Source organism: Rhipicephalus microplus, chromosome 1, assembly GCF_043290135.1.
Source record: "Rhipicephalus microplus isolate Deutch F79 chromosome 1, USDA_Rmic, whole genome shotgun sequence".
Taxonomy (NCBI): domain Eukaryota; kingdom Metazoa; phylum Arthropoda; class Arachnida; order Ixodida; family Ixodidae; genus Rhipicephalus; species Rhipicephalus microplus.
The window spans coordinates 205,805,194-205,832,470 of NC_134700.1; the positions used below are offsets into that span (position 1 = coordinate 205,805,194).

Here is a 27,277-nt window from a genome sequence, read left to right on the forward strand (position 1 = left end):
CATCTTACCCTCCCATGTTAATTTTGGTTCATGCCAAGTTAAGGGGGTGACTCGAGAGTACCCAAACGTAAGCGGCTAGAAAGATAGACAGATAGATAGAAACGCTCAAAGTCGCCGAAGTTCGCTAAAAAATGCTTCGCATTCAAAAGGCTGTCCAGCTCCGCGCTTCCGTGAGCCTTGGCAACACTGGTGCAAGGCGACCTCATTTTCTTTCTTTTCTTTTTTTCTAACACTCGAGCTGCCTGCATATGTATGTTCACGGTCGGACGTCTACCATAAAACATGAATGGACCTCCTCGAAGGAAAAAAAATTCGAGGCCACTTGGCGCATTCACGTGAAAGACCTGGCCTACGAGTGTACGCATACCGCCTTCCTTTCCCTTCCAGACCATCCATCGAGCGGTTGTAACGCGCCGGTGCCGCGCCACTGAGGAGCCGCGCCGATCAATCACACCGCGAATCAACCTTTGAAACAGGTGCACTGACGGGCTCGAACTTGCGTGAGTGAGGGGGAACGGACCTTCACCCGGCAGTGCTTTGCTGTATAGACCGCTACGTAGGCGCGTATGAAAGAGAAAGCGGTACGTGCACACACAACGACAAACGCGAGCCGCGGATACAGTGCCGCTCGATATATACCCGTAGCTGGCCGCAGCCAGGGGGGGAGTGGGTGGGAGTGTCGCGTTTCCCTCCTCATGGCGGATGTCGCGTGGCCGCCGTCGCTCTGCTGCGCCGCAGTCGCACAGCTGCACCGGCGTCGTCGTGGTCACCTTTGCGTCTTCGTTTGGAACGCGCCGGAAGTCGGCACGTTCCGTGCCGGTCATCCTGCCGACACTTCCGTGCCGGCTTTTGCAAACAGCCCGCAAGTACAGGAACACGCAGCGAATCGGAGGTGAGCGAAAAGTATATGCTATTCATAACTACGCGCCGTAACGCGAACGTCGAAGTTGCCGGCGCGCCTGAGCCTTCGAGAGAGGTACGTTGTGTGACGATGTGTCGTGTATGAATGACGAGCGGAGTGTAGTTATTGATCGCATGTCATTTAACCGCTTGCAAAACCGGGGGAGAAAAGTACATCGAAGTCGGATGGTGCGCTCGATACTGCTTGGTAAGGCTCGAATTCTTGCAAATATTGTAGCAAGTTGCATCACTTGATTACTCTTTTTTTTAGTAGTATATTTATTCATAGCTTATCAAGCATGCTTACAAAGGTGCGAACGAGCCTTGTCGCGTTTTCTGGGGTAACAGAGCAGGTAAGGTGTCGCACTGCTAAGGATCTAGGTCGTGGGCTCGATTACCGGCCATAATGGCCGCATTTTGATGGGAGCGAAACGCAAGAACACCCGTGTATTTAGATTTACGCACACGTTAAGTAACATCCAAGTGGTCTAAATTTATTCGACACTCCACCCACTGCGGTGGTCCTCGTGATTATATAATGCTTTTAAGGCATTAAGGCTCGAAAGTTATTATAATTATATCAACGCGAGCGCTGTGAAACGAAACTCGCCATCTTTGCATTACCCAGACAAGCTCAACTATTGTTATTAGCTTATTCTTCGAGGTTTCGAAACCCTCTGTATTCTTTTCGGATAGTTGTAGGATGTTTTACACGTACTCACGCTGCGAAAACAAAAAAAAAACAAAAAAAGAGAAATATCTGCAAGAGATACGACAAGGTGGATCGTATGGAATTTATTAAAAATAACAGATGCGTGTGCCATCTGCATGATCTTTGTCGTAATACAATTATGTTCGGAGTGAGCTTTTGTTAGAGTTTCAGCCGAAGCTGCCCTTAAGGTGACGTGACACATTGCTTTGAACGAGCGTGATATATTACATAGTCTGGTGCTTCGTCGTGGCTCTTTTCACACAATAGTACACATCACTTGAAAATTTTGCAGCTATTGCCACGCGCACTTTTTTCGAGTGTCTGTGCGTGTTTGTTTGTTTGTTTGTTTGTTTGTTTGTTTGTTTGTCATCCAGACTCACTATTCGTTTTGTCGTCTGAAGCAAACGACAAACCGGGTAAAGAGAAAAGAAGCTAGGCTATCGACTCGCTTGCGAACTCTCTTCTGTTTTCGAACCTTCTCTCCGTGCCGAAAAAAAAATGTCGTTAGCCATCGATTTCATGGGAACGTGTCATGGGAGTGGGTCTAGGCCGAGTTCTTCCATGGAAGTCATTACAAAGAAGAAGGCACTCGGTGTTTCGCTCTTTCCTCTTGGATGGTCTAGTCGGAATGAGACAGGGGTAGTCCTGTTACCATTGCAACCTATCCACAAAAGAGCCTCTGAGCCGGTGCTAAGGCGTGCTCAATAGAATGGTGAATAACGGAGCACCTGTGCAGTAACTTAAGCGATAACATTGTTTATGAGTCGTCGTTTTGTACAACATCCAGGTGGCAAAGTTCCCAATATTGTTACTTGGTGAAACTGTGCGATATTTTAATAAATTCTGATCGTGCAGTCCTCGTGGATTCAAGTGCGACGTCAAAAAGTTCAGTATAACGGCTTGTGCGAGCAACTGTTTAAGATGACATGCCACTGTGGAACTCGCTGCTAAAGATAAGGTTGACTCTGAGGTAAGGGTGTGAGTTAAAATCACGCCGTTATCATCTTAGCTGGAGTCTGTGGAATTGAAAGCATTGCATTTTTAAGCTTTAAATTGTCACACTCCAATCTGTGAGGACTTTTAACATCCCAAGCTTATAGACCATTTTTCGCAGCTAGTTTGTTATGCAAAACTAGATGGCGCCACCGCACCGAAGCGCCACGGCCTTCTCCTCGGTGGCGCGGCCACGGTGTGGCGTGTGGTGGACGTTGCTCTCCAGCTATAAACGTTGCTCCAGCCTACGCCTGGAAACAGTGGTGGTAGTCATTCTTGAAGAAGGAAAAAAGGCACCTGATTTCTGTCGGCTAAAGGCGACATGGTGCGGTGCCTAAGAGAGAAAAAAAAAGAGAAAAAACAGGTGGCGTGGAATATGCGCTGCATCCGATTCACTGGCCTTCAACCTAGGAGCGGTGGCGGTGAATCGGCCGGCCATCGGTGACAGAGAAGAAGTGGAAAAGAGCAGGCCATTATATCAAGTGTTCAAACAAAGCAGCGGCCGTTCGCCGCTGCGGTAAACCATCTATATCACTCCTTAAGCCAGTGAGTGCCGTGCTTCAAGATATATAAAGTGCTCAGTACGAACGTTTGGTGAGAAGCGAAGGCATTTGGTGGGAAGCGTGCAGTACGTATCACATAATAGCTGCCTGGTTGGGGTATGACCGAAATACTCAGAGAAATCCAAGAAGAACTTACATTTTCGCGAGCTTTACATAGTGTAATTCGAGTTGTAGTGATTATAACCCGCGTTAATACTGCATGACAATGTGCTGTGCATGTACATACAGTCGCTCATCCCTTGTCGATGGTTCTTCGACACTTCTTGCAGGTGAGCTGTAAGGTAAAGTGATGAGAACCACCTACGGGACTGTGCTCTTGTCAGTTATTGTCGGCGCAATGGCACATGAGCAGTTCCTGCTATTGCGACGCAGGAGAGGGGCTACGGTGACTACGACCACGCAACAAAAAGGGTATGCCTCTGTTTCTGACCGCCATATGTGGACTTTCGTTTGTGTGAATATTTGTTTTCTGTGAACTGTCGTGCTCTGTGGACCCATTTATTATTGAAGAACTGGGTGTATGAATGTGCTTCTGTTCATAAAAAAAGGAAAAAGAAAGGAGGAAGCATTACGTCACACGAGTGAAGCCCACCTTGTCGGCTCAACACGTGAGCGAAACATCAGAGCTTGAGGTAGCTGTTAGTACAATCGGTGCTGTTCCATCTTTGAACCACCTGCGTCAACCGGCCGGTTTGCGCCGGACCGGCGCGTTACGATTAAAAGCTACAGGGCACCATATTCCGAAGTATCGTCAAGTCTCGTTGCTGGCGGGATTTTGCACAAAAGGTCACGTGTTGGGCCGACAATGCTGGCTTCAAAACGGCACGGCTTGCCAAGGCTGCCCGCATGACATCCCGCTTTCTCCTTTCTTCCTCCATGCTTCAGTGGGCCTTTGTGAATTATGCAAGCGAAGAGATCTGGCAGGCGCCACGCATTAGCACCAACCACTCCTTGTATAGACCCTTTCACTGTTTACAAACACATCCCTTTGATGACATGCGGTTTCATCCACCGATGTGCCAAAATAGCATCGGTGGGCAAGAAGAGCTTTAGATACCCGCTGATTTTCTAGACTTTCTTGCCCATATTTGGCAAAACATATTCAGCTAAATGTTTCTTTGATCTACATAAAAATTACAAGAAATTTCCTTTAACTTTGCACACGTTCCTTTTATCTGAAAAACTAAAGAAAGACGTTTCTTACATTTAAAATAAACTTGAAAACAAGCTTTCAGTTTCAACATTAGAAGCTGGTAAATGAGGTGACCGTGAGTTTTCTGGGGTACAACGCTTGTGACCTTGAAACCGTCTATACACTTAATAAAAAAAAAATTGAAAGACACTTTCAATTCATTCATGTGTGAAATTTAACGGCCGAAAACCACCATATGATTATGAGAGACGTCGTAGTGGAGGGCTCCGGAAATTTCGACCACCTAGAATTCTTTAACATGCGCTCAAGTCTGAGCACACGGGCCTACATCATTTGCGCCTCCGTCCCAAATGCAGTCGTCGCAGCCGGGATTCAATCCCATCACCTGTGGGTCGGCAGCCGAGTACCTTTGCCGCTACAACACCGCGGCGGAGCGAAAATGGAACTTTTACATTGATTTTCTCGTCTATTAATAAACGTGCAATGGGAAAATTAACAACAATACACTTGCTGCCGTTTAGGCGGGGACCTGTTCCCCGAAGCACTGAGTATAATAAAGTTGTTGCTCTCTCTCTCTGTCTCTCAGATAAAAATTTAGTAATCTAAACCAATTCGTAGTGGCACCTTAGCGTCCTTTAATGTACCCGGGTGCGTTCTTGCCGCAGCGCCCAGCCTCGGAACGTGATGCGCATCGAGGAAGGCGACGTCGCCTCGTTCACCTGCGCGGCTGCCAGCCACGAGCCGATGCGCGTCGAGTGGCGACACAACGGCAGCCTCGTTCGGCACCCACCACCGGGAGACGAGAGGAACTCTTCGAAGTCGTCGCTTCGCGTCTGGCACGCTCACTTGAGTTCCATGTCCGGGGCCACGCTGACGCGCAGCCGCCTTCGACTGACCAACGTCTCGGCGAACCACTCCGGCGAGTACGCCTGTCACTTCAGCGACGCCCTTGGAACACTTACACGCCGCAGCCATCTCGTCGTGCAGCGTGAGTGATGGCGCTAGTGGCCCACGTGACGCATGCACTGCTCACGATGCAGCTGATGTGTATACCGACTGTAACAATAGACGTCGAAACGCCAACGGGTATGCTTCAGAAAAGCTGCTTCTTGGCCTTATTGGTTCTGGCTGCGTCGCGTGTTTACCAACAAACCACTCGAACTATAGGGGAATGAAACACAATCCCTGTTTGTGTTCCTCTACCTCATTTTTGCGTCTTGTTTAGCCGCAAATGTCGTATAGTACAATGGAGCCAGTGGTATTGTGCGGAAATGCGGCACGAAATGTAACACAAACCTAAGCTGTGTTTTTTAATACACTTCCAGCAATAGCAAAGGTCACTCTCATATAGTTATATAAGGTTTAGTAAACCACATAACAGAAAAACGGGAACTCGCATTTTCGAGAAGCTCCTCAACAATGTGTCGTCGGGACCCCGTACAATTGGCAAGACTTAATTGGAAGTAGTTTTACCATCATCGGTGAAGAAGAGCTACCACCATACATCAGAGTTAATGAAACCAAGTAAATACATATGTTTTAAAAATATGGTTGCTAGCAAGCAGCTTTTCGCCGCACTCTCTCCGCTGCACTTCAGAAACGTGACGCAAAGTGCTAACTGAAACGGGCAAGCAAGACACAAGGGACAAGTGCTATACTTTAAACTATGGGTTGAAAGTTCTTGGAAGTTGCTGAAAGTTGAACGTAGTGCTCGCCCCGTTCTGTATTTCTCGTCCTTGTGTGTTTGCGCTATGCCATCTTTCGGATATAACCAACTAGCCCAAAAGGTCATGTTGACTCACTCCCTGCGATGTCGAGTGAGCCTCAGCTGTTTTGTCGAATGAGCACTTGTGTGACGGAAGTGTCTGAAAGCGGCTCTAAGAGGTGACTGAAGCGTTCCCGACAACGTAATGCAGTAACAGCTAGAGAACAAAGCGTTACTGGTCAGTGGACAAGCCTATTTTCCACAGATTACAATATAGACTCGCCCTTCATTAACCAGCTCACATTTCACTTGCCTGTTCAACGAGAAAATCGGGCATGAAGTCGTATATTACGTTTTGTGTTCTTTCTTTTTTTTTACTTTTTGCACCTGTCATCGGTATATAGACAACTTGCTGGACTTTGCGTGATATTAGCGTTGCTGTGTTGCACGGGCTTCAATTTTAGACTCTACGTACATTTCTTTCCCAATAGATCTTTAATTTGTTAAATGGTACAACATCAGCAATGACACGTGCGAGGAACACAAATGTTAACAACAATACATTTGCAGCCGTTTAGGCGGGGACCTGTTCCCCGAACCACTGAGTAGAATAAATTTGTTGCTCTCTCTCTGTCTCTCAGCTCCCTCTCTCTGTTTCTCTTCATGTCAGTGGATGTTACACTGGCACCACTTCCTAATCAGAGCCAACTCTTCTCACTGGAAACAATCGGAAATCTCCGGTTCAGATTGCCAAACGCGTGCAGATATTTCGCCGAGCATTCAACGAGTGAAGCCACCTATCTCTGGTGGGTCCAGATTTCATCATCACTGTCGGCTTTTAAAAGCTAATATTACTTGTATTATCCTTATGCCATGAAAACTATGTTTAAGCATTGGCAGAAGGATTGACAGCACTAATGTAGCACGTACGTTCCCATATACTATAAGTATTCCTCGTGTAACAGCGTGCCGCGTTAGGCTATGACACCACAACCACCCAGAATTTATTCGGGATTTTTTTATATTATCCAGACTGACACTGTCCAGACACCGAACCAATGTGCGCAGCTGTTCTCTTTTTTTTTTTTGCGTAAAACGCAGCATGCAGCGTTTCTCCCAGCAGCGAAGTAATTTGATGCTACTGCCAGAGATCATATCTATGCATACCTATCTTGCGAGCAAAGTGGAAAAAAATGTGAACCATTCTATCTCGTGACGGGCGGCTCGGAATCCGTTCCATCCTACGCCTATATGAAAGAGGAGACTCGCTCGTGAAAGAATGGTGGATTCTCTTCATGTCAGCCCACCTAAGTTGAAGGTTCACGGGGGGTAGGCACTGACGGTACCGAGCAAAATTCTACTGAAGATATACACTGCGATTCTACAAAAAAAAAACTAAACGGAAAAGACGCGTGGACTATCGTACTCCGCGTAGCTTCTCCCTTCCATTTTCGTTTTCTTTTGCTCTTTTTTTTGTGTGTGTAGTTTCGCGCTGCAAATTTTCAATATGGACTACCCAGTGGTGTGATAAATCTCGGTGGATGCCACGAATGTATGTTGTTGGTTTAGGCTCTTAAATGGGTCGCTGAGCTCCTAGCACAATGAGGCCAGAGTGCTAACGATTGTCGCTTTCGTATACGCTCGTCACAAACTGTCACGAGATGTCCCAGCGCTGCGTGGTCAACACGAGACAACATTGGCACCCCGTGAAATCTTTCCACTGGCCATGCTACTCTGTAGCGCCAAAAAAGCGAAGTGCATAACTTGCATGCATCTGTTTGTGCATCGCTAATTATTCATTGACACCAACGTGGGTATTCACGTGTGCGAACGCTTTCTACGGAATGATTTGCTTTCGTGCTGTCTTAAGTGGCTCCATAAAGAAATGAATTTGAAGGTAGAGACAGTTGATGGTGTTCGTGGCTTTTACAACAGAGCTGTTATGGTCGAGGAATGCTGTGTAGCGTAGACAGGCAAGTAATGTTAAAGTGTGTAGCGCATGGGACACGGATACGAAATATAGAGACGTAGACGGTGCGAGCGCTTCTGCTGTCCGCGTCTTCATCCTTAGTATCCGTGTCTTATGTGCTACCCATTCGAAGATACGCACCTAAAGCAACATTCCAACTTGCCACTCTTATAAAAAAAATTGATCATTGCGAACTGGCATACACTCAGTCAGCGCCCAAAAGCTCAATATGATTGGTCACGAAGACCAATCATAGCAATCCCCTATCGTTGTTTGCAACCCGTGTGTTTTCTTGATAACTTTTGGTGGACCATTGCGGTGAGCAGTGTGATTTTTCTCATTTCTGTGGCAGATGCGAGCAGTAGGAGTTTTGGTGTAGTTGGTGTTGAGTAAACTTTATTTAGCTCCCAAGAAGGTTCACTGGAGACACCGCATCACCCGGTTAGTTCCACGTACATCACAGCTGTTGCGTGTGTCGTAGATAGAAAGACATCGCAAGAAAGAGATAGTGAGGTATAGAAAAAAAAAAAGGAGGCAGCAATCAAATATGTTGCAGGTGATGGAGCGATCACAGAGGGAGAGGCAGAATAAGAAAGATGTTCAAGTACATAGAGAAACGATCAGAAAAAGAAAGGAAATAAAGAAAGAAAAAGATAGAAAGAGAAAAAACAAAAATAGAAATTTACACGTAAAGGGACACACGTAGAAAGAAAGAGATGCAAGAAAGATACTAAAACAAACACGATAAAAACGCAGCGATGCGTAGGCATGTGTATAATGGTAGCAGGAGGTGGAAAAGAGACATGGAAGAGAGTATAAATTCTGCCAAGTCATTACCCACCTGTGATCCATCACTAACTGTTTTGGATTCCCTTGACCATGGGCGCAGCCAAGGAAGGAGGAGGGTTGTACGAATACCCCTTCCCCCCCCCCCAAAAATATTCAAGCTTGCTCGCGTATCTATTATACATGCACTCATACAAAGGCACGCATACAAAGGCGCCCCGGAAAAAAAGAAATAGCTACGTCCTTGTCCCCGAACGAAGTATGTTTTGCTTCAGGCGCTCTGTTTTTGACAAATACGCATGAAATTTTAATAAACCTTCACCAGATGAATGTCAACATCAGGTTTACCGCCATTTCGAAAGTTTCCAAAGGCTCATTGGGTTCACTATTAAGAGAGAGAGAAACAACATTTACTCACGCATCCGGCTTGCGGGAAGCCACCGGCCACGAAAGCGGGTATTCCCTATCTGAAGACTATGGCTAATAGTCCTATAGTCCCAGGGCCTAGATCACTCTTGACGCGCGGGAAAGCGGGGGTACAACTGAACACTTGACTCACCGTGTGTTCCGAGTGCTATTACACTCAGCCCTGGTCATAACGTGGTCGGTTTGGTACCCAGCCACTTGGGTTGCGTTCAGATGTAAAGGAATTTATAAACTGTCGTACGCCTTGCACTATGGGCTGGTTTAGTGTCGCCTGGTGATTGAAGTTCTTCCGGAATATTTATTTCAGTGCTCCTACTACATCAAAGCGTATTTCGTGAAATTGAAACGTAGAATGAGATTGCTTGGTACAAACACTTATCAACGAAAGTTTTAGGGGCGAAGCTCCTTAAAGCGTCACTCGTTCGTCCCTCGTAGCTGTTGTAGTGTGTAACAAGTATACCATTTTGACCTCCAAGGTGGTGCCGGTGAGAGATTTCTTCTGTGTGTTGTTGAACAATGAAAATAGTGCTCAATTTACATGCCAATGGCTGCTAATGGGGAATGAGAGACAGGAGCATTCGGCTTTTAGTTAACGCGCACGCGGCGATCCCCATTAGCAGCCATTGGCATGTACATTAAGTACTATCTGACAAGAAAGGGTTGCTACGTTATTTTCGCTGGGTGTAACCTCCTTTGTTTTAGAAAGGTTTAGCGAGCGTTGAGCCGAAGTGCCGTGAATACAATGAACTAGTATATACCATGAATGAACTCGAGGTAGTTAAAGGCGGGATTTAGATACGAAGCGCGAGCCGTATGAAAGTAAAAGCCGAATTCTCCTGTCACTCATTTCCCATTAGCAGCCATTGGCATGTACATTGAACACTATCTGACAGAAAAAAGTTGCTACGTTACACTTGCTGGCCGTAACCTCCTTGGTTTTAAAAAGGTCTAGCGAGCGTTGGGCCGCAGTGCCATGAATACAGTGAATTAGTATATACCATGAACTCGAGGTGGTTAAAGGTGGGAAGTAGACCCGAAGCGCAAGCCGTAGGAAAGAATGCGTGTGCTACCTTTTGTTTAGTCCTTGGAATGTCCGCTGGGTGGCAGTGCTTCTATATGGGGAATATATAATGAGAAGATGCGAGATGGTGGTACTTGGAGTGTTGAATAGATGGACGAACGGACACACAGACAGATGCATGGATGGAGGCATGAACGGACGCAGGGGCGGATGCATGGACGAACGCAGGGACGGACGCAAGAACAGACGCACGCACGGACGGGCAGATGGACGCATGGACGGTCACACATACGGACGCATGGACGGACGGAAGCCAGAACGAATGGACGGACGAATGCTTCGCCCCACTCTCAATCATTCACTCCGTGGATATGCTGCCAATTTTTTTTTGTTGCACTTTGCATTCCCCCTAAAATTGAAAGAAATAAAATTATGACGACAAGTCTCGAGAGAACTTGTCAATTTAAGATGTAAATTTGGGTTAGTTTGTTTATATTCGCATAAAACAGTGCCTCAGACAACAACAGACCTGCCGAGGTGAAAGAGACGTATACACGAAGCGCACAAGGGACACAGCGCTTTGCGCAAAGGACGCAGCAAGTTTGCGCAGGACCCACCTGCGCAAACTGATTAACTTCCACAATTTAGCTTGTTAAAAGATCATTGTATTTACTCCCTACACTAGATTTCTTCGATACATCTCAGGGGATGCATACTTTGAAGTATATGGTTAAGCAATCATTCTTGCCATTCCGTTTAAGCTGTTCTGATGGTGGCCCACCTGAACTATGTCCCGTAATTAGGTACTATGGAAGTGGTTATCTTTTGTGAACTTGGCATCGATAAGCGGCGAATAGTTCTTCATAATGAAAAAAAAAGTTGTTGAGAGCGTTGTGTGCGTGCTCTTTCTGTGTCATGTGATTCCTCGCAGTGTTACTTGAAACGTTTACGACCAACAAACCCACCTTTTTGCCATCATAATAACAAGTGCGCAACCATCTGTGTGTAAGAGTTTGTGTTTTTCTCATTGTTTCTTTGTGCAGCCAAGACTCCTACCTCGCCTGAGCCTGAAGGAAGTCAGTGTAGACCTGATAGGCAATGCTCAGACACACGCAAGCTGTGTGATGGCAATGGTCCCTGCCAATGCCCCGATGGTTCCATTTCGAAAAAAGGAGAGTGCCCAGCAGCTTACAAAGGTAAGTGAGACATCGTCGAAGCTTCGGCGTGATGACTTTTTTGTGATGACGTCAGCATCATAAAATTCAATAGAATCAAGGCAAATAAAATAACATAATTGGTGACACAGTGACACTTTAGCGGCAACTACAATATAAATGCGTCTTCGGTCTTAAACGAGTTAATTCTCGGCATCATCTACAAACTCGACCTAGGTTCATCATTTCATGCTCTTGTCTGGTCTTTCTTAAGCAGACATCCTGAAGGTTGCAGAATAGGAAACAAAGAAAATGTAGCAGCAATGCACGTGTGGAAAAGGGCCGAGCGAGACAAGCTGAATGCCATCATAACGAGGGAGATCAATATCGTGCTCGGGCTACCAAACTATACACGCACTGGCAGACTCGTGCAATTGGTATTCACAATACCCTAAAAGAGATTGCAGAAGCGCAAGAAAGAGAATTGTCAGACTTTTCGGCACCCTGCAGGGCCGGCAGGCGACTCCTCATAAAGATGGTTCTCCCGCCCATCAAAATTGAAGACACCTACCAGGGCCTGACGAAAGAGCAAGAAGACAATCATCATGTCCCCGCTCCACACAGCATCCATTCCCAGTGGAATGTGGAAAGAAGGAAGGCCAGGGTGGTGGTGCTCCTATGTCAGGCGACACAAAACTTCCTGGCGGAAGCTGCTTCGTCGACGCTGTCCAATATGGCAACAGCAAGAGTTCTGCAGCAGCATCGATCGACCAGGGGTTCGACCATTAACGCTGTTTCGGTAGCATGTTCGTCGTCGTGTGCTGCTGAGCAAGTTCCCATTGCCTTGGCCCTTCTGAATGACAAACATGAGCACGTATTCAGTGACTCCGGGGCAGCCATCCGCGCCTTCAGCATTGACGCTGTATGTAGGGAAGCTTATCGCATACTGGAAGTCAAAAGCGTCACCGCCCCCAGTCTCGCGTGGTTCCCCCCTCACATGGGATACCTCAAAGGAGGCCCCACAAACCTGAGCGAGTTGGCCCACTTCAGACGGATGAGGTCTCACTTTTCGCGACCACAGAAAACTCCCCCGCCAGCCCGCAGTTGTGGAAAACAGAGGTCATCCGACTGATTATAAAGACGTTACACAGCACATTTATCTCAGTGCGAGAGACTTCCCATCTTCTTAACGAAAACTTAATCTGAGCACAGGCTTTGACTCTCCGACTTCTGCAGACGGGTTCGTATCCCAGCCTGGCTTTACTGCATAAAGTTTATCCCGACATTGCAAAGCTATCTGAGCATATTCACCTCGAGTTCTTCCAACTATGGCTAGGCAAACACGACAGCACAAACCACATGTAAAAATTGAAAAAAGAGCACGTGAGAAATAGAAATATAGAGAAAAATCGGGAAGATATAAGAAGAAAATTAGAAATAGAGATAAGTACGATGAAACATAAATAATTGAGAAGACAAAAATAAATAAAGAATGGAACAATGGGAAACTCGAAGAGAAACAAATAGGGCTATCCAGCTTCGCACTTCCTTCAGGCCTTCAGGCCTGGCTCCACTAGTGTGAGGCTGCCTTAGGTTTTATTAGCCGTAGTGGACTAATTATCAGACAATTTAGTATTTATACATTACGAAAAAATTGCCTTTTTTGTGTCCCTTTTATGCGAAGCGTCATACCAGTGGCGATTTTCTAATCCTGTCTTTCCTTTCTTTTTTTACAGGTCCACACTTAGCGAGCATCCTGGCCTGGGTTTCAAGCGTTGTTGCTGCTGCCGTCTTGCTCGCAGCGCTCGCTGTGCTGGCAATGCGTAGAATACGCAGGTAAGTACGTGCACAACCGAACTGCGTTTTGTGAATTTCCTGCGATTTTCAGTAGTTTCTTTAAAAACAATGGTGCGAACTGAAATTTACGCTTGACCAAATCATTTATAAACAAGAATTTAGGATGGAAAACGGGGCATCAAGGGAACATACACTTTAGTCGCTCAATGAGAAAGAAGAAAGCAAGTACATCCGGAAATTATTATTAACGCTGAGCTAGACCCGAACTTTGCCACATTGGCAGAAGCTCTGGCATGACCGAAAAGCCATGGTTATAGTTTTATATGTCACTGAACTTCACTTTCTATCAAATTATTTATCATTTTTCATGCACACTGCAGAAGGACGCACCATAGACTATTACACCTCTCGTGGCGTTCCACAGTGTGGGGTTCTCAGCCCGACTTTAACTTCACGATTATTGGACTTGCCCGAGTTTTGCCTCGTTCATTCAACCTTTCTGTGTATGCTGATGACATCTGCATCTGTGCTTCGACAGTGACGCGACCCCAGGTACAGGCAAGGCTCCAAAAAGCAGCGACTATGACGTCGAAGTATCTCCGTGCTCGAGGGCTGAGAATTCCCCCGAGAAATGCACCTTAGTTCCTTTCACTCGCAAGGCGATGTTCCGGTAACTGGTACCCATCGAGAATGTTAGAATTTTGTATACGAGATGTCATCGATCCCTGGGAATCATTATTGACAGAGATATTTCGTGGAGTGCTCAGATCGCGCACTTAAAGAAGAGGCTCAGCTCTATCGCCCATGTAATGAAGTTTCTCGCCAGTAAAACTTGATGAACATCCGTGTCAGCCATGCTTAAACTGTACAGAGCGCTCTTCTTGGGGTATTTTCGCTATACCACACCCGTGCTTTCAAATGCCGGAAAAATCAACATTCGGGTCCTGCAAAGCATTCAAGGCCGAGTTCTTCGCACATGCTTGGGATTGTCCAGGCGTGCTAACACGGTTGCAACTATTGCCATTGCCAAAAACCACCCGAATACAACCTACATAACTATCGATATACTCCGGGTGCATATTTGCCATATGTCCAGACTGCCTAACCACCACCTTACTAACCTGCCACTGGATAGACCAAAGGCACAGTTCTTCGGAGTTGTTGCGGCTAACAAGCATTTCATCTCCTGGAGATTCTCACCCGCAGTCATACCGCTATGCTCCGAGTGGTGCCTGCAAAGACCTCCTGTACACGTTGAAGTGCCGGGGATAACCAAAAAGGCTAGCTTGTGATCTGCAGCCTTCAAGCAAACCAAAAAACCTTTTGCATATATCATACGGAAACCAAACTCATATTTATGCAGACGGTTCAGTCTCGGGAAGTTCGACAGGCGCTTTTGGGATTCGTCTAGCTTAATCACCGTCAAGTTTAAGACTTTACACGTCACAACATTTACGGGCTCTGAACTCGCTGCCCTTCTAGCCGCAATTATATTTGTTGCGCGAGGATCTCCTGCTAAGTGGGCTCTCTTCTGTGACTCCAAGGCGGCCCTTCAATGTATGCGAAGTCTACAACGCGGGAACTACCATCATATGGTATCTCAAATTAATAAAATCTGTCATTGCGCCACTAACAAAGGACATGACATAATCTTTCAGTGGCTGTCCCGTCACTGTGGGATCGATGGTAACCACCTCTCCGACAACGCCGCCCGTTGTGCCCACAGCAGAGCACCCAGACTGATCATACCCCTGTCAAGGTTCGATGCTGCAAAAGAACTTCGCCACATAGCGCATAATACCACACTTATGCATTCGAATCTTCAATCGAACTCTACTCGACGCCCATAGAACCTCACTTCATTACTCCAATTACAACTACCATCAAAGACTTCGCGACGGGACTCTGCAATGCTGTGTCCGCTGTGGGTCGGTGTTGCTTTCACCAATTCATTAAGGTATCGCATTGGTATGGCTGACTCCCACAAGTGTGATAACTGCCATTGTGTGGAGACTTTCTACCATGTCCTGTGCCATTGTCCCAACTTTGAAGAAGATCGCCGGCTGAATGATCGACCCTTTACGCTGGAGAAGATCTTGGGAGCGTGGCCTTCACGTACTTCACCCCAGAAAGCCACACGAGCCCTCCTACAATTTTTGAGGGCAATGTCACTGTGCAACCGCCTGTGAAACCTGAACTGTGTGTGCGGTGTGTGTGTTATGTGCAATGTGTATCTCCTCCTATTTCTCTCTTTTTCTCCCTCATTCCTCTCTCCCCCTTGTAGGGTAGAAAACTGTACTTAGTCTAGTTAACCTCCCCACCTTTCTTTTTTCTTCTCTCTTTCTGTCTCCCTCTCTTTCTTTCTCTATCAAAACCAAGCAGTCCGCAAAAGTGGGCAACTTCTTTTTCCGAATAGTGTAGATAGATTAAGATTATCGCGTTCTATTGCTCACACTGCAATTCTGTCACTTTTTTTTACGCACTGCAAACGTGTTCGATCACGCATTTTCAAACTCTACTAGGAGGTGAACCTCTTGCAGTTCCTTTTGTGAAGAGTAACTGCTCGCAGTCCTCATTAGATTACGTCTGGGGAAGTAATCGTCCCAGCACGGTACCATTTATGAACCAGAGCCCTTTAAAAACAAAGAAGAATGATGAGAGGTCAGATAACATGGTGCACGGCTGTGTGGGAGAGTTTTGCGTTGCTAATTGCTGCCTACACAAATACTGAAAGAGGGCTTGCGCACTTGTCTATCAACAGTTTTTTTTTTCACCAAGGACGGAAGCTATGAAGTTGCAAAATAACAAAATTAGCAATGTTTAATGGAATGTGGCCAAAGACGAGGTGGCACGTGTTTTTTGCAAAATAGATTCAGTCACGCATAAAATTTACTCCATCCAGTTAATTTCCTACCACGGCAAAACCAGGTGTCTTCTGCGTTTATTTCTGCACGCGAATCTACAGGTGGTCTGGGGTCACTCGCTCGCTGCCTTTACGGCCTGCGCATGGGGGGGTGGGGACTGTTTTTACTTGTCGCCGCAATCTCGTGGGGGCACGCGGAGTCAACTCACCGTAGGGCGCCTACATACGCCGCGGTTGACCGGATTACTTCGATATCGTCACCGGCACTGTGTCGGATCATCAAGTTTTAACTGTCCGGGGAACCGCACATCCTTCCCGAGGCTGTAGAGCATCTCCATCTCCATTTTTCTCTATCGCCTTCAGAAGAACCCATGTGAGCGCTTGGCCGCTGGGCCTAAGCGTCGACCCAGCTCGCCTGTGCGAGTACGGGTGACTAGGCCTAACGGCGGGACCCCTTCCACAACAATATGGACGCTAGCACTACGCCAACTGCTGACGTGACTACTACCGGATGCGTTCAACCTGCATTCAGCCCCAACTACACCCATGTTAACACGGAATCTCTCGACCTCGACGAGCTCGCCTCGGCAAGCGAAGATGAAGTTGCCGTGCACCATCCTACATTGTCTGCATCGCTGGGACCGGCGAGCGACACCGACGCCAACTGGAAACTGGCGATTTCCCGTCGCCAGCGTCAACGCCAGAAAAAATTCGACAAAGCTCGAGCGGAATTGATGCAGCCGGCCGGTCCTGCAAGCACTCCGCCCAGCCACGTCAACGCCGGGGCAGCTGCGGGTGCGAGCGCTCCTGCTGCGCAGGCAGACGCGGCCGGCGTCGCACCGGCGCGAACACCACCACCCGTAACGAAGCCGCGCCAGCTACGACGGAAGCTGCCGCCGCTTCCACGCACGGACATAAAGATCATCATGCGCCCGAAAAAGGGCCTGGCCATTCGGAACTTCACTACGCATCAAATCTCCCGAGCCGTAGCACTGGCGGGCGATTCTCGACAACATTGTACTGGTGATCATTTCATTATACGTACTCGCCCCGGGTCGAACATCATCATTGCCAGCACGCCACATGTTGAGACGGCCGAAATTCTTCGTCGGATCACCACCCTCACGCTTGAGAGGAAGACCTACGAATTCAATACCTATGTGGCGGCCCCTGAGGGCACCTTGCGGGGAGTTATTCATGGGATAGACCCTGGCACAACTCCGGAAGAACTCACCGCCAACCTCCGCGTGCGCACGCAGGGAGTGACAGTGCACAGTGCACGAATGCTTGGTGCTACCAAATCTGCCGTGATCACTTTTGAAGGCCCCCTTCTGCCCCGATATGTACTGTATTACGGTGGGGAGGTGGCCTGCCATCTGTACAAGCCGACGCGACAAGCCTGCCAAGTCTGCTTACAACCGGGGCACCGCTCAGACGTATGCCCCACGCCAAACACTCCCGTGTGTCGGCAGTGTGGTATCCTCAACCCCGTTGACGGTCACCCCTGTGCTCCCAAATGTCACATGTGTGGAGATGCCCACTTAACGGGCGCGAAAGAGTGCTCTCAGAGACTGAAGGCCCCGCACCCACGGCCACCTCCTCAACCAGCAGCACCATCCAGGGGCCGCAACCCCCATTGTAACCCGCCCACTCCCAAACGTAGGTGGTTCAGCAAGGAAAATGAGACCTCATGCAGCCACTCCCGCTCACGCTCAAGGTCACAGTCCTTCCCGCCCCTCCCTTCTGTGGAACCTGGCCAACAGCAGCAGCCACAGCAGCGACAGCATCCGAAGAACCAGATGACCAAGGGGCAGCAGCAGCAGCAGCAACCCACCTGTCAACAGTCCCAGCACGCCTCCAGCAAGCATAATGAGAAGCCCAATCCCACTCCATCAGCCGGTGCCGACAATAAGGTGAGCTGGTCAGCAAATGTAGATTCTCCCATCGCTCCACTCAATACCCTGTCCACCACATACGAACACCTTCTCGCGGAAAACATAAAACTCAAACAGGAGCTGGCAGCCGTCAGGGCACGTCAAGCAAAGGACAGTTCTCAACTTCATGCGCTAATGGCGCGTCTTGGATCGCCGCCCGACTCCCCCGAAAAAAAAAACCCCAACCTCCCCCAAGAGACAGAAGACCCCTAAAACGGCGCTATCAATTCCCGCTGCGTCGGGCACCACAGTCACACGCGAAAAGTTACGCGAAATGTTCTCAACGCTCGCGCAGCAGCTATCGCAACAATTCAGTGCCGTATTCACGCAGTTCGGAGAACGCCTCGACTCTCTCGAGACACGCTTCGAGGTGCAAATTGCTGAAACAGGCGAAAACATACGCAGGAAGAGGGCCACTCGTAGCTCGCACGCCACGACAGATCAAGGTTACCATAGACTAGGATTGGAATCACATGCATCCGAAATCCTCGCTACCCCCGCATTTACACCCAGCGCCCTTACCCTCACTCCTACATCGGCGTCGCAAGCCGAGATTCCGATACCCACGCCTTCCCACTCAACGAATTAACCATGGGCAGCACAGCCCCACTCATTGGCGAACATTTAGAATTCTGGCAATGGAACTGCCGCGGCTTCCGCAGAAAGCGGAGCCTCCTCCAACAGTACATTAACACACACCTTGCTCGGCCAGATGTCATAGCGCTTCAGGAGCCTGGAACGCCACCCATATTTTCAGGTTATGAGTCCTATAATAGTCAAACAAAGGGCAAAGCGGCCATCCTGATTGACAAAGCGCTAACCGCAGTTGGCTTAGACAATATCCCAGACACCAACATAGAACATGTGATTGTGGAGCTAGTTCTCAGACAAAAAAAGAAAGGACAAAAGCGAAGTATCATCATTGTCAACGTATATAGCGCCCCAAAGCAAAAAACCACTGACTTCCATGCCCTCGTCCAAGGTGCCTGCCGATTGGCCCAGGGAAAAGAACTCTTACTGCTCGGCGACTTCAACGCTCTCGACGAACGCTGGGGTTACAACCGTTCGGATTTCAAAGGCAAACAGCTTGCGGCTGCCACTGAAAAATTTCAGCTTGAACTGCTTACGGATCCCGCGTTCCCTACCCGGATTGGCAACAGTGTGTGCAGGGACACTTGCCCCGATCTCACCTTCGCCCGTGGCCGTGCAAACTATAACTGGGACAACCTGTAGGAATTCTTGGGCAGCGACCACTTCATTCTCCGCACAAAAGTTACAGAGAGCGCAGCGCGTCGGTCTATTGGAGAAGCACGCATCACAAACTGGGACGCCTGTCGTCGTGAGAGCGAATGTTCACTCGACAGCCTCACAAGCCTCACCGACTGGTGCACCCAACTTAAAGAAATTTGAGAGCGTTGGACCACCACCATTAACAGAACACCTGCACTGCCGGAAGTGGACGGCCATCTGCTACATCTGTGGGAAGCCCGAAGGAGCCTCATCCGCAGATGGAGGACGCAAAAACATAACTGACGCCTCAAGCTAAGGATCGCCACACTCACCACTCAGGCAGAGCAGTACGCTACAGAATTGGCGCGACTCGATTGGGCCCAGTTTAGCGACTCTCTTCGAGGCTCACTGGGCACGGCCCGCACGTGGCACATTTTGCGTGCTTTGATGGACCCCACTCGCACAAAAAATGAGACGAATAAGTCAGTCATGCGCCTCATACACGCCTTTGAGGGTACTGACGATGAGCTGCTGGATCAAGTCCGGCGAAAATGCTTTGGCGATTTCTACCCACCCGCATCTCAAGCTGCGTATCGTGGACGTGCCAATGACACTCTCGACCGACCAATAACGGTGGACGAAGTTTACGCAGCCATTCGCAGCAGCAATCGCAACACAGCTGCTGGGGCAGACGGAATCACGTACTCCCTTATCAGGAACCTCAACGACAGCGCCGTACAAGAAATCACGGCGTTTTTCAATGATCATTGGCAACGTGGCACGCTTCCTCCTGAATGGAAGCACGCGGAGGTCATAATGATACCGAAGCCTGGCAAAAAACTTCAGATCGAAAACCTCCAACCAATATCCCTCACTTCCTGCCTTGGTAAACTCTTCGAGCGCGTCATCACTAATCGCGTGCAAGATTACCTCGAAGACAATGACCTTTTCCCGCACTCAATGTACGGGTTCCGGGCACATCTTTCAACGCAAGATGTACTGCTACAATTAAAAGAAGTCATTGATAACGCCCCCCAGCAAGGAGAAAACATTATCTTGACTTTAGACATTAAGGGCGCATTTGATAACGTTAGCCACCAGGCCATACTTGAGGGCCTCGAGGCCCTTCATTGTGGGCAGCGCGTCTACAGTTATGTTCACGCCTTCTCGTCGGACCGCACTGCCACAGTCGGTCTCGGCTTCATCCGATCAGATGTTATCAAGGTTCCGAACAAGGGCACCCCGCAGGGCTCAGCGATTTCCCCGCTACTCTTTAATGTAGCTATGATTGGCCTGGCACATGAACTCCACCGCATCGATGGCATCCATCACGCAATGTATGCGGACGATATCACCGTCTGGGCCACGCGGGGGTCCCTTGGAGAAAAAGAATATAACCTGCAGCAGGCAGCCACATGCGTCGAACAATACGCGCAGGCACGAGGCCTGGCCTGTGCAACAGAAAAATCTGAGCTTCTACGAATTTATCGACGCAAGCTCCCACCATCGACGCAGAACAATCAAGGCTCCCGCCTCCAGGTTGTCCTTGCTGGCAAACAAATCCCAGAAAAATCCACCATTCGAATATTAGGCATGTGGGTACAGTCGAACCGCCATGTGAATCACACACTTTCCCTTCTCCGCACCGCTACACTGCAAGTGGCCCGAATGATATCTCGGGTAGCCACTCGTCACCATAGCATGCGCGAGGAGGACACCCTGAAACTCATACGTAGCCTCGTGGTCAGTAGGGTGACATACAGTTTGCCCTACCAACGCCTCACCAAGAGCGAACAGGCCCAAGTAGACGCAATGCTCCGCAACGCCTACAAAGCGGCACTCAAGCTACCATCGGGTACTCCTTCTAGCAAGCTCCTCGCATTGGGCCTACACAACACCTTTGAAGAACTTTGTGAAGCGCAACTCGCCACACAACTGCAACGGCTCAAGCAAACACCTACAGGCCGTGACCTGCTCCTACGCCTCGGCTACATCAGCCAGTTTCACGACGCAGCTCGTCGCAAGCCCATTCCGGACCAACTTCGTGCGACTTATAAGGTCGCTCCCATCCCCCGCAATATGGATCCCCGACTACATCAGGGCCGGAGGGAAGCCAAAGTGGAAGCTCTCGAGCGAACTTATGCGCACAAAAACACTACGTACTATGTTGACGCCGCCAACTACGACCATGCAAACAATAAGGCTGTAGCCACAGTCGTGGACCACACACTCACAGAACGTACCAGAGCTTCCGTGCGGTGCCGCAACATCACCGATGCTGAAGAAACTGCCATCGCGCTCGCTCTCGCCCTCGGTTACAGACAACGAAGGTCGCTAACAGTTCTCACGGACACTCAAGTAGCTTGCCGCAACTACCTACAGGGGCGCATCAGCCAACCCGCTCTCAGCGTCATCATGAGCGTTAGACACTGGCGAGCATTCCATTACACATCCACTCAGAATTTGGCATCGGATTATATGGACTCCGGGCCACATGGGACTGGAGGGGAATCAGGCAGCGGATAGGGTAGCTCGAGGGTATGCGAGCCGAGCACCTTCCAACTCCGCCCCTGAGGAACTCGTTCCGGTCCCTTGCGACTATTCGGCCATCCTAAACCATTACAGAGGACTTAGGAAAGCTTATTCGCTACCACACCGAACACTAAATAAAGAGGAATTGGTCACCTGGAGGCAAATTCAAACCGGCACGTTTCCAAATTTGCACATCCTGAGTAAAATGCACCGCTCGGCATACTCTCCTCTCTGCCCGTGGTGTTCAGCTAAAGCCACTCTGTACCACGTCACGTGGGAGTGTCAGGCCATTACAGCCTTACAACCAGTACAAAATCCAACAGCGGAGCGATGGGAGGAGCTGCTGGCCAGCGAGAACCTGGAAGATCAGTTGAGTCTGATCAACCGGGCCCGCAGAGCGGCTGCTGCAAGCGGAGCCCTGGACTAAGGCCCCCCCCCCCCCCCCACCGCAAGCCAAGCATGTCCGACTACTCGGAGCTTCTCCGCAGAAAATTTCATGTAAATAAATAAATAAATATGTTTTCATCACCCCCTACATACGCCGCACCGCGCCTACGAATGCGCGGTGCGCCTACGAATGCCGGCGAATGCGCGGCGAATGCGCGCCTACGAATGCGCGGCGAATGCGCGGCCATGAACTCACTGCCGGCCGCAGCGGAGGCTAGCGCGCGCAAGGAATGTTCGGGTTCCTACCTGCTGCTGCACTTCCTGGTGCCACCAATGCGATGGAAACACGGTAGCAAGTATATATGACAACTCTGATCTCTGGAGAGCGTCTAAATAGTCGAAGTATATTTGTAGATGCGAAACAGCTGTTCGTCTAGCCTGTGTAACGCTGTCCCTCCATTCGAACCACACTTCTCGCCGCGGGTGTTGGAGCGGTGCCAAGTAGCTCATGCTTTTCCTAGCAGAGCGCGGTGACTTCTCCCTTGTCTGCCGTGCGCTCACCGCTTGTCAGCTCTCTCTCGCTTCAACCTCTCCACCACTCGCAACGCTCGAGCCCACTCCTCACGTGGGCATCATCTCACCCGCGCGAACTTTCTCAAATCTGTCGGCGAGAAAAAACCGCGAGCCGGCAGGAGCGCGCGCTGCGCGCGCCTTGAGAATCTCGCAGCGCCGAACAGCGCACCCCTGCTTGCAGCGCGATCACGCCGACGGGCGGGATGCCGTCGCGGCATGCTTCCGGCTATTGTGCACGTACGTTTCGTGCCCCTCGCCAGCGTCCCGCCTCCCGTGTCTTTGAGCTTCAAATAAACATTTACTCGAGTAAACACTACATTTAGTTTCGCTTCAAATCGTTCTTCCAGCAGTTGCATCGACGCCCGTTTCAACAGGGTCAACGCCGTGGCATCGCTGCTGCTTCTCATCCCATCAGGGTTCATTTCGGAAAGATGTTTTTTTTTTCTTCGTTACTTTGTTCAGTTTCCTGTACTCACGCAAAATCGATAAGTGCCGTCTTTCTTTTTAACATATACGACGGGAGACGCCCCTGGACTGTTTTAGGGCTGGATGACAGCATCGTCCAGCATCTGCTTCACCTCAGAACGTATCCCGTCTTGTTCTTTTCGCGACATGTGGTAGGCGTGCCGACGTACTGGCCGTTTGGTATGGCTCGTTATTATGCGATGTTTCACGGCTGGGGTCTGCCTGATTTTGGAAGTGGACGCAAAGCAGTCACTAAACGTTCGTGAAATCGTGCGTATACGCTCCTTCTGCGTGGAGGATAACTGGCCATTCACATAAATTGTGCCGGCCAAAGTAGTGTCACATTCGGCGGCAGGGGCAATCGCAGTTATACTAGAACAAGCTTCGTCACCAATAGCTATACAACTTTACAATCATTACGCCTATCGTTAGTGCGGTCCTTTTATTGCAGCGAACTTGGTATGTCAGAGCACAATAGCTGTAGCATCGTTCGTAAATGTTTATATTTCATCTGCAGGACGCCTGGATCTACACTTCTCAAGAGCACCCCGGATGACGATGGCTTGGAGGAGCTAGACGTCTCGAGAAGAAATTCCTTCATCACCACGACGTTACCAGCATCTTCCGAACAAGCGTAACCATTATGGTTGAACCGAATCACTTGTGCAAGTTCCTTGTATCGTCTGGCCTATAGTGGAACTCCGAATAATTCTATGCACTGACGACAATCGCTTAGAACGTCTCGTTCGATCTAGCTCGCTCCTTAAAATATTTAAATTTAACAGTAGTGGCGGGGGATTGCTGAAAAATTTTGGATAATGAATCGACTAGCGTTCTATTCGATTCGGTAGTCAAACCAAATAGCGCGTAATCAAAATACTGATTTTTTTTTCTACCAGCAACGACGAAAGATGTTCGAATGAACGAGACATTGAAACAATGAGGGGTAAATTTTCTTGGTTGTTCTCATCACCATAACCCAGATGCGTGCAGCCCATATACATACGAGACCGTCGATGCTATATTTAACACAAGAAGAAGGCGCTTTCGTTTGAAACTTCAATGTTGCCGAAGCGATAGACATATATCCACTCATGACATGACATCACGATGCATCAGGTCACTACCATGACATTCATGAAGTTTACTCATAAAGCTCATTTACTATTTATTTATCAGTTTTATTTAAAAGCAGTTCACAAAGTACCATTTCGGATACTGTTGTTACTGCTATATGTCAACCTGCAGTTATAAAGTATCTCAACGAGACAGCGTTCAAGAGCTCGTTTCACCGACATTCCGGCGTCGGTGTCAGTGACGGCGTCGTTGGCTGTAAGCGAAAAAATTTATCATCTTATACGTGACTCAGAAATCGAGAAATATGCAAATTGGATAAGTAATAAAAAGTTCCTGGCCCGAGTGAGGATCGAGTCCGGATTTTGTGCGTTGCGACCGGGTGTTCTACGAGACAGCCACTCGCCTGCTTGAAAATGCAGTGAAAATAACTTTCTCTGCTCGGAAATGCAGTGAAGTAACTTTCATGCTAGATACACGCGTCCTGTATGCGTGCTTCACAATAAATTTATTATTGCAGTAATAATGCGTGGTACAAGCATGCATTGCCATCGGGCGTCAGAAAATGGGATTATCGTAACGTTTTCATGGTTTAAAGCTGATCACCTGGTACAAAAGGCACACACATTGCTGTGCCTACTCCCTCAAGGCCCTGTAGTGGGTGCATAGAAAATCGGAAAGATTTCACGCGCGTAATTGCCGGTGGTTTAAAGCATGCTGTCCATGCCATTTGCGAAAGCTTCCCTGACACAAGCCACTTCCAAGTGGTTGAAGCACGCACCAGTGACAGGATATCTCTATCGCGGTCAACTCTTACAGGCGAAGCGTAGGGGTCCCCCAATTTTTTAAGGCTCCAATCGTTGTTGTATAGCAGCTTTCTTTTGTTTAAATAATCGCGTTTTTTGTCGCTAAAGCAATCGTACTCTTTTTGTTTTTGTTAACGCCTGTGAATGTTTGTTCTAAATAAAATATTGTTACGAGGTTGGTGGCTTATGTACAAGATGTATTTACTGGGCAAGTACGCCGGCAAGTTCTTGTTCTCGTTCACCTGTTGCCCGTGGCGCATAACGCTGTAGGGAATCGGCCAAGAATTGAGTGGCTCTATAAAATAGTATGCAGTTTTAAAAAATATTAAAGCTGATATAATGGAAATAATGGAACTTTGTATTGATGGAAGATAAAACATATTATTAGAAAGATTACAGATTACCTATAGAAAACAGGCAAGAGTCGCGATGGCTGACCGACACACTAGCGCACCTGTCAGCTTCTGCCACTCGTTTTCTTTCACTTCATCTCCGTAACAGGACTTCCGGGCGTTGCAGCGCCCTCTCGATGCTATAGTCCGAAGAAGTGCTTAGAGCAGTAGGATTTCATGCGCGAAAAAAAATGCACAATCTCAAGAGGTGGCGAACGTGGTGAGGTATCAGCGTGCAATGGCGCTATCTCGTAGTTCATGTCGCTAACTTAACGTAAGACTTGGGTATAGGGTCCTATATAGCAGGACAAGAGTCGTACGCGGTGACATAGTGACCAGAGTAGCACGCAATCACTTGGGGCAAACTTCATACCACGATGTCGGCAGTCGTATCAGACGCGCAATTTTTGTCATTCAAGCTTCTTCTGCCTCTCGTCTTCCTTCACTTTATTTCCGTAACAATATCGCATAATTATTGAGCTCTTTTTTTTAACTGTTACCATACCAGTCTATGGCTGCTCTAAAAACGGTTGCTTTGCTGTTTGAAAATTCAATTCGTTTGTATTCGAGTGGGTGTTATCATTATTCTAATCATAATTGATTCGGTCCGAAAATTCACTTCTCGCACACCTCTAATAAACAGACATTGCCGACTTCCGCCGAGTAAACTTACAAAAGTTGAAAGTTAGGCGGGCTTCCGTAACTGTACGTTGTATGTCTTACAAATCAAGAAAGACGAAGAGGAAAGGAGCGCTGATTATGGTGATGACAATGGTATCCAATTAACGGTTTTCAAAGGGACAAGCTACCGAAACGCATGCAAGAAGCGGATGAATAAGCTGTATTGCGGCAACCGCGTGTGTTCACTCTATAGACGAGAACTCGCCTTGTATTTCAACAAACCCTGGCTCTCTGCTATGACGTTAGAGAAATTGAAATGGTAATAAAATTACCAATCCTGTGTCACGCGTCTTTTAGTTTTCTATTCCTTCCTCATTTTTCTCGTTCTGTTAGATTAAATACGGTTGAGCAGGTGTCGAAATACCGAAGAGAGCTAGACTTAGGGTAGATTTTGAGAATTTATATGTATTAAGAATGCTTATGTATTAGACTATTAACGTCAGGTTTTAAACCAAGTCGCGAAGTCGCCTTTTCTGGAAGCTATGAAATCGCAATAAGCTCTTTTGATCGGATGAAGGAGCAGTGGTTTTCATGATGCATATTATTGAAATATGTCACGTAACATTGGCAACCATTCTATTTGTGCGCCAATGTACCACTGCGTATAGGCTTCAGTGCGAATGATATGCTAGCTATATAGCTTTGCAGTTGCATCCGAGGCTACCAAAGGGCCCATTTAATGAAAAGAATTTGCAGCTGCATGCATGCGTAGGTAGCATGAAACATTCGTAATTTGCGCGGAGCACTTGCTGCGCGCGAGGCGATAACAACTTGCTTTTAAATATCATGAGCTTGCTCCACCTTGGCGGTTTCCACGAAATTTGATTTCGATGGATTGATATGTGGGGTTTAACGTTCCAAAATCACCATACGATTATGAGAGGCGCCTTGGAAGAGCATTTCGGAAATTTTGACCACCTGTAGTTCATGAACGTGCACCCGAATCTGAGCGCACGGGCATACAGCATTTTCACCTGTATCGAAAATGGAGCCACTGCAGCCGGGATTCGATACCGTGACCTGAGGGTCAGCAGTCGAGCACCTTAGCCACTGGACCACCCGCGGTGGGGCGAACTTGATTTTCAGTCTTGTCAATCTTTAAAAATAAAAAAACAGGCATAATTGCGCATGTTGTTTGTCGTCTTTTTTCACATGGGGTCA

The 27,277-nt window shown here is 48.2% G+C and overlaps 1 protein-coding gene across 3 annotated transcripts; it reads left to right on the top strand.

The window, feature by feature from the left end:
- Positions 1–715: 715 nt before the first annotated feature.
- On the top strand, positions 716–26,401 carry LOC119159777 (uncharacterized). Of its 3 annotated transcripts, none has more exons than XM_037412629.2 (6): positions 716–976; positions 3,438–3,579; positions 4,987–5,309; positions 11,272–11,424; positions 13,119–13,218; positions 23,681–26,401. In XM_037412629.2, the coding sequence occupies exons 2-6, from the start codon at positions 3,458–3,460 to the stop codon at positions 23,799–23,801; spliced, it is 819 nt and encodes a 272-aa protein (XP_037268526.2). In that variant the 5' UTR covers positions 716–976; positions 3,438–3,457; the 3' UTR covers positions 23,802–26,401. The 3 variants fall into 3 exon arrangements, with proteins under 3 accessions (XP_037268526.2, XP_037268527.2, XP_075746897.1); XM_037412630.2 differs by having other exon boundaries at positions 716–892; XM_075890782.1 differs by lacking the exon at positions 716–976 and adding an exon at positions 995–1,108.
- Positions 26,402–27,277: the final 876 nt, after the last annotated feature.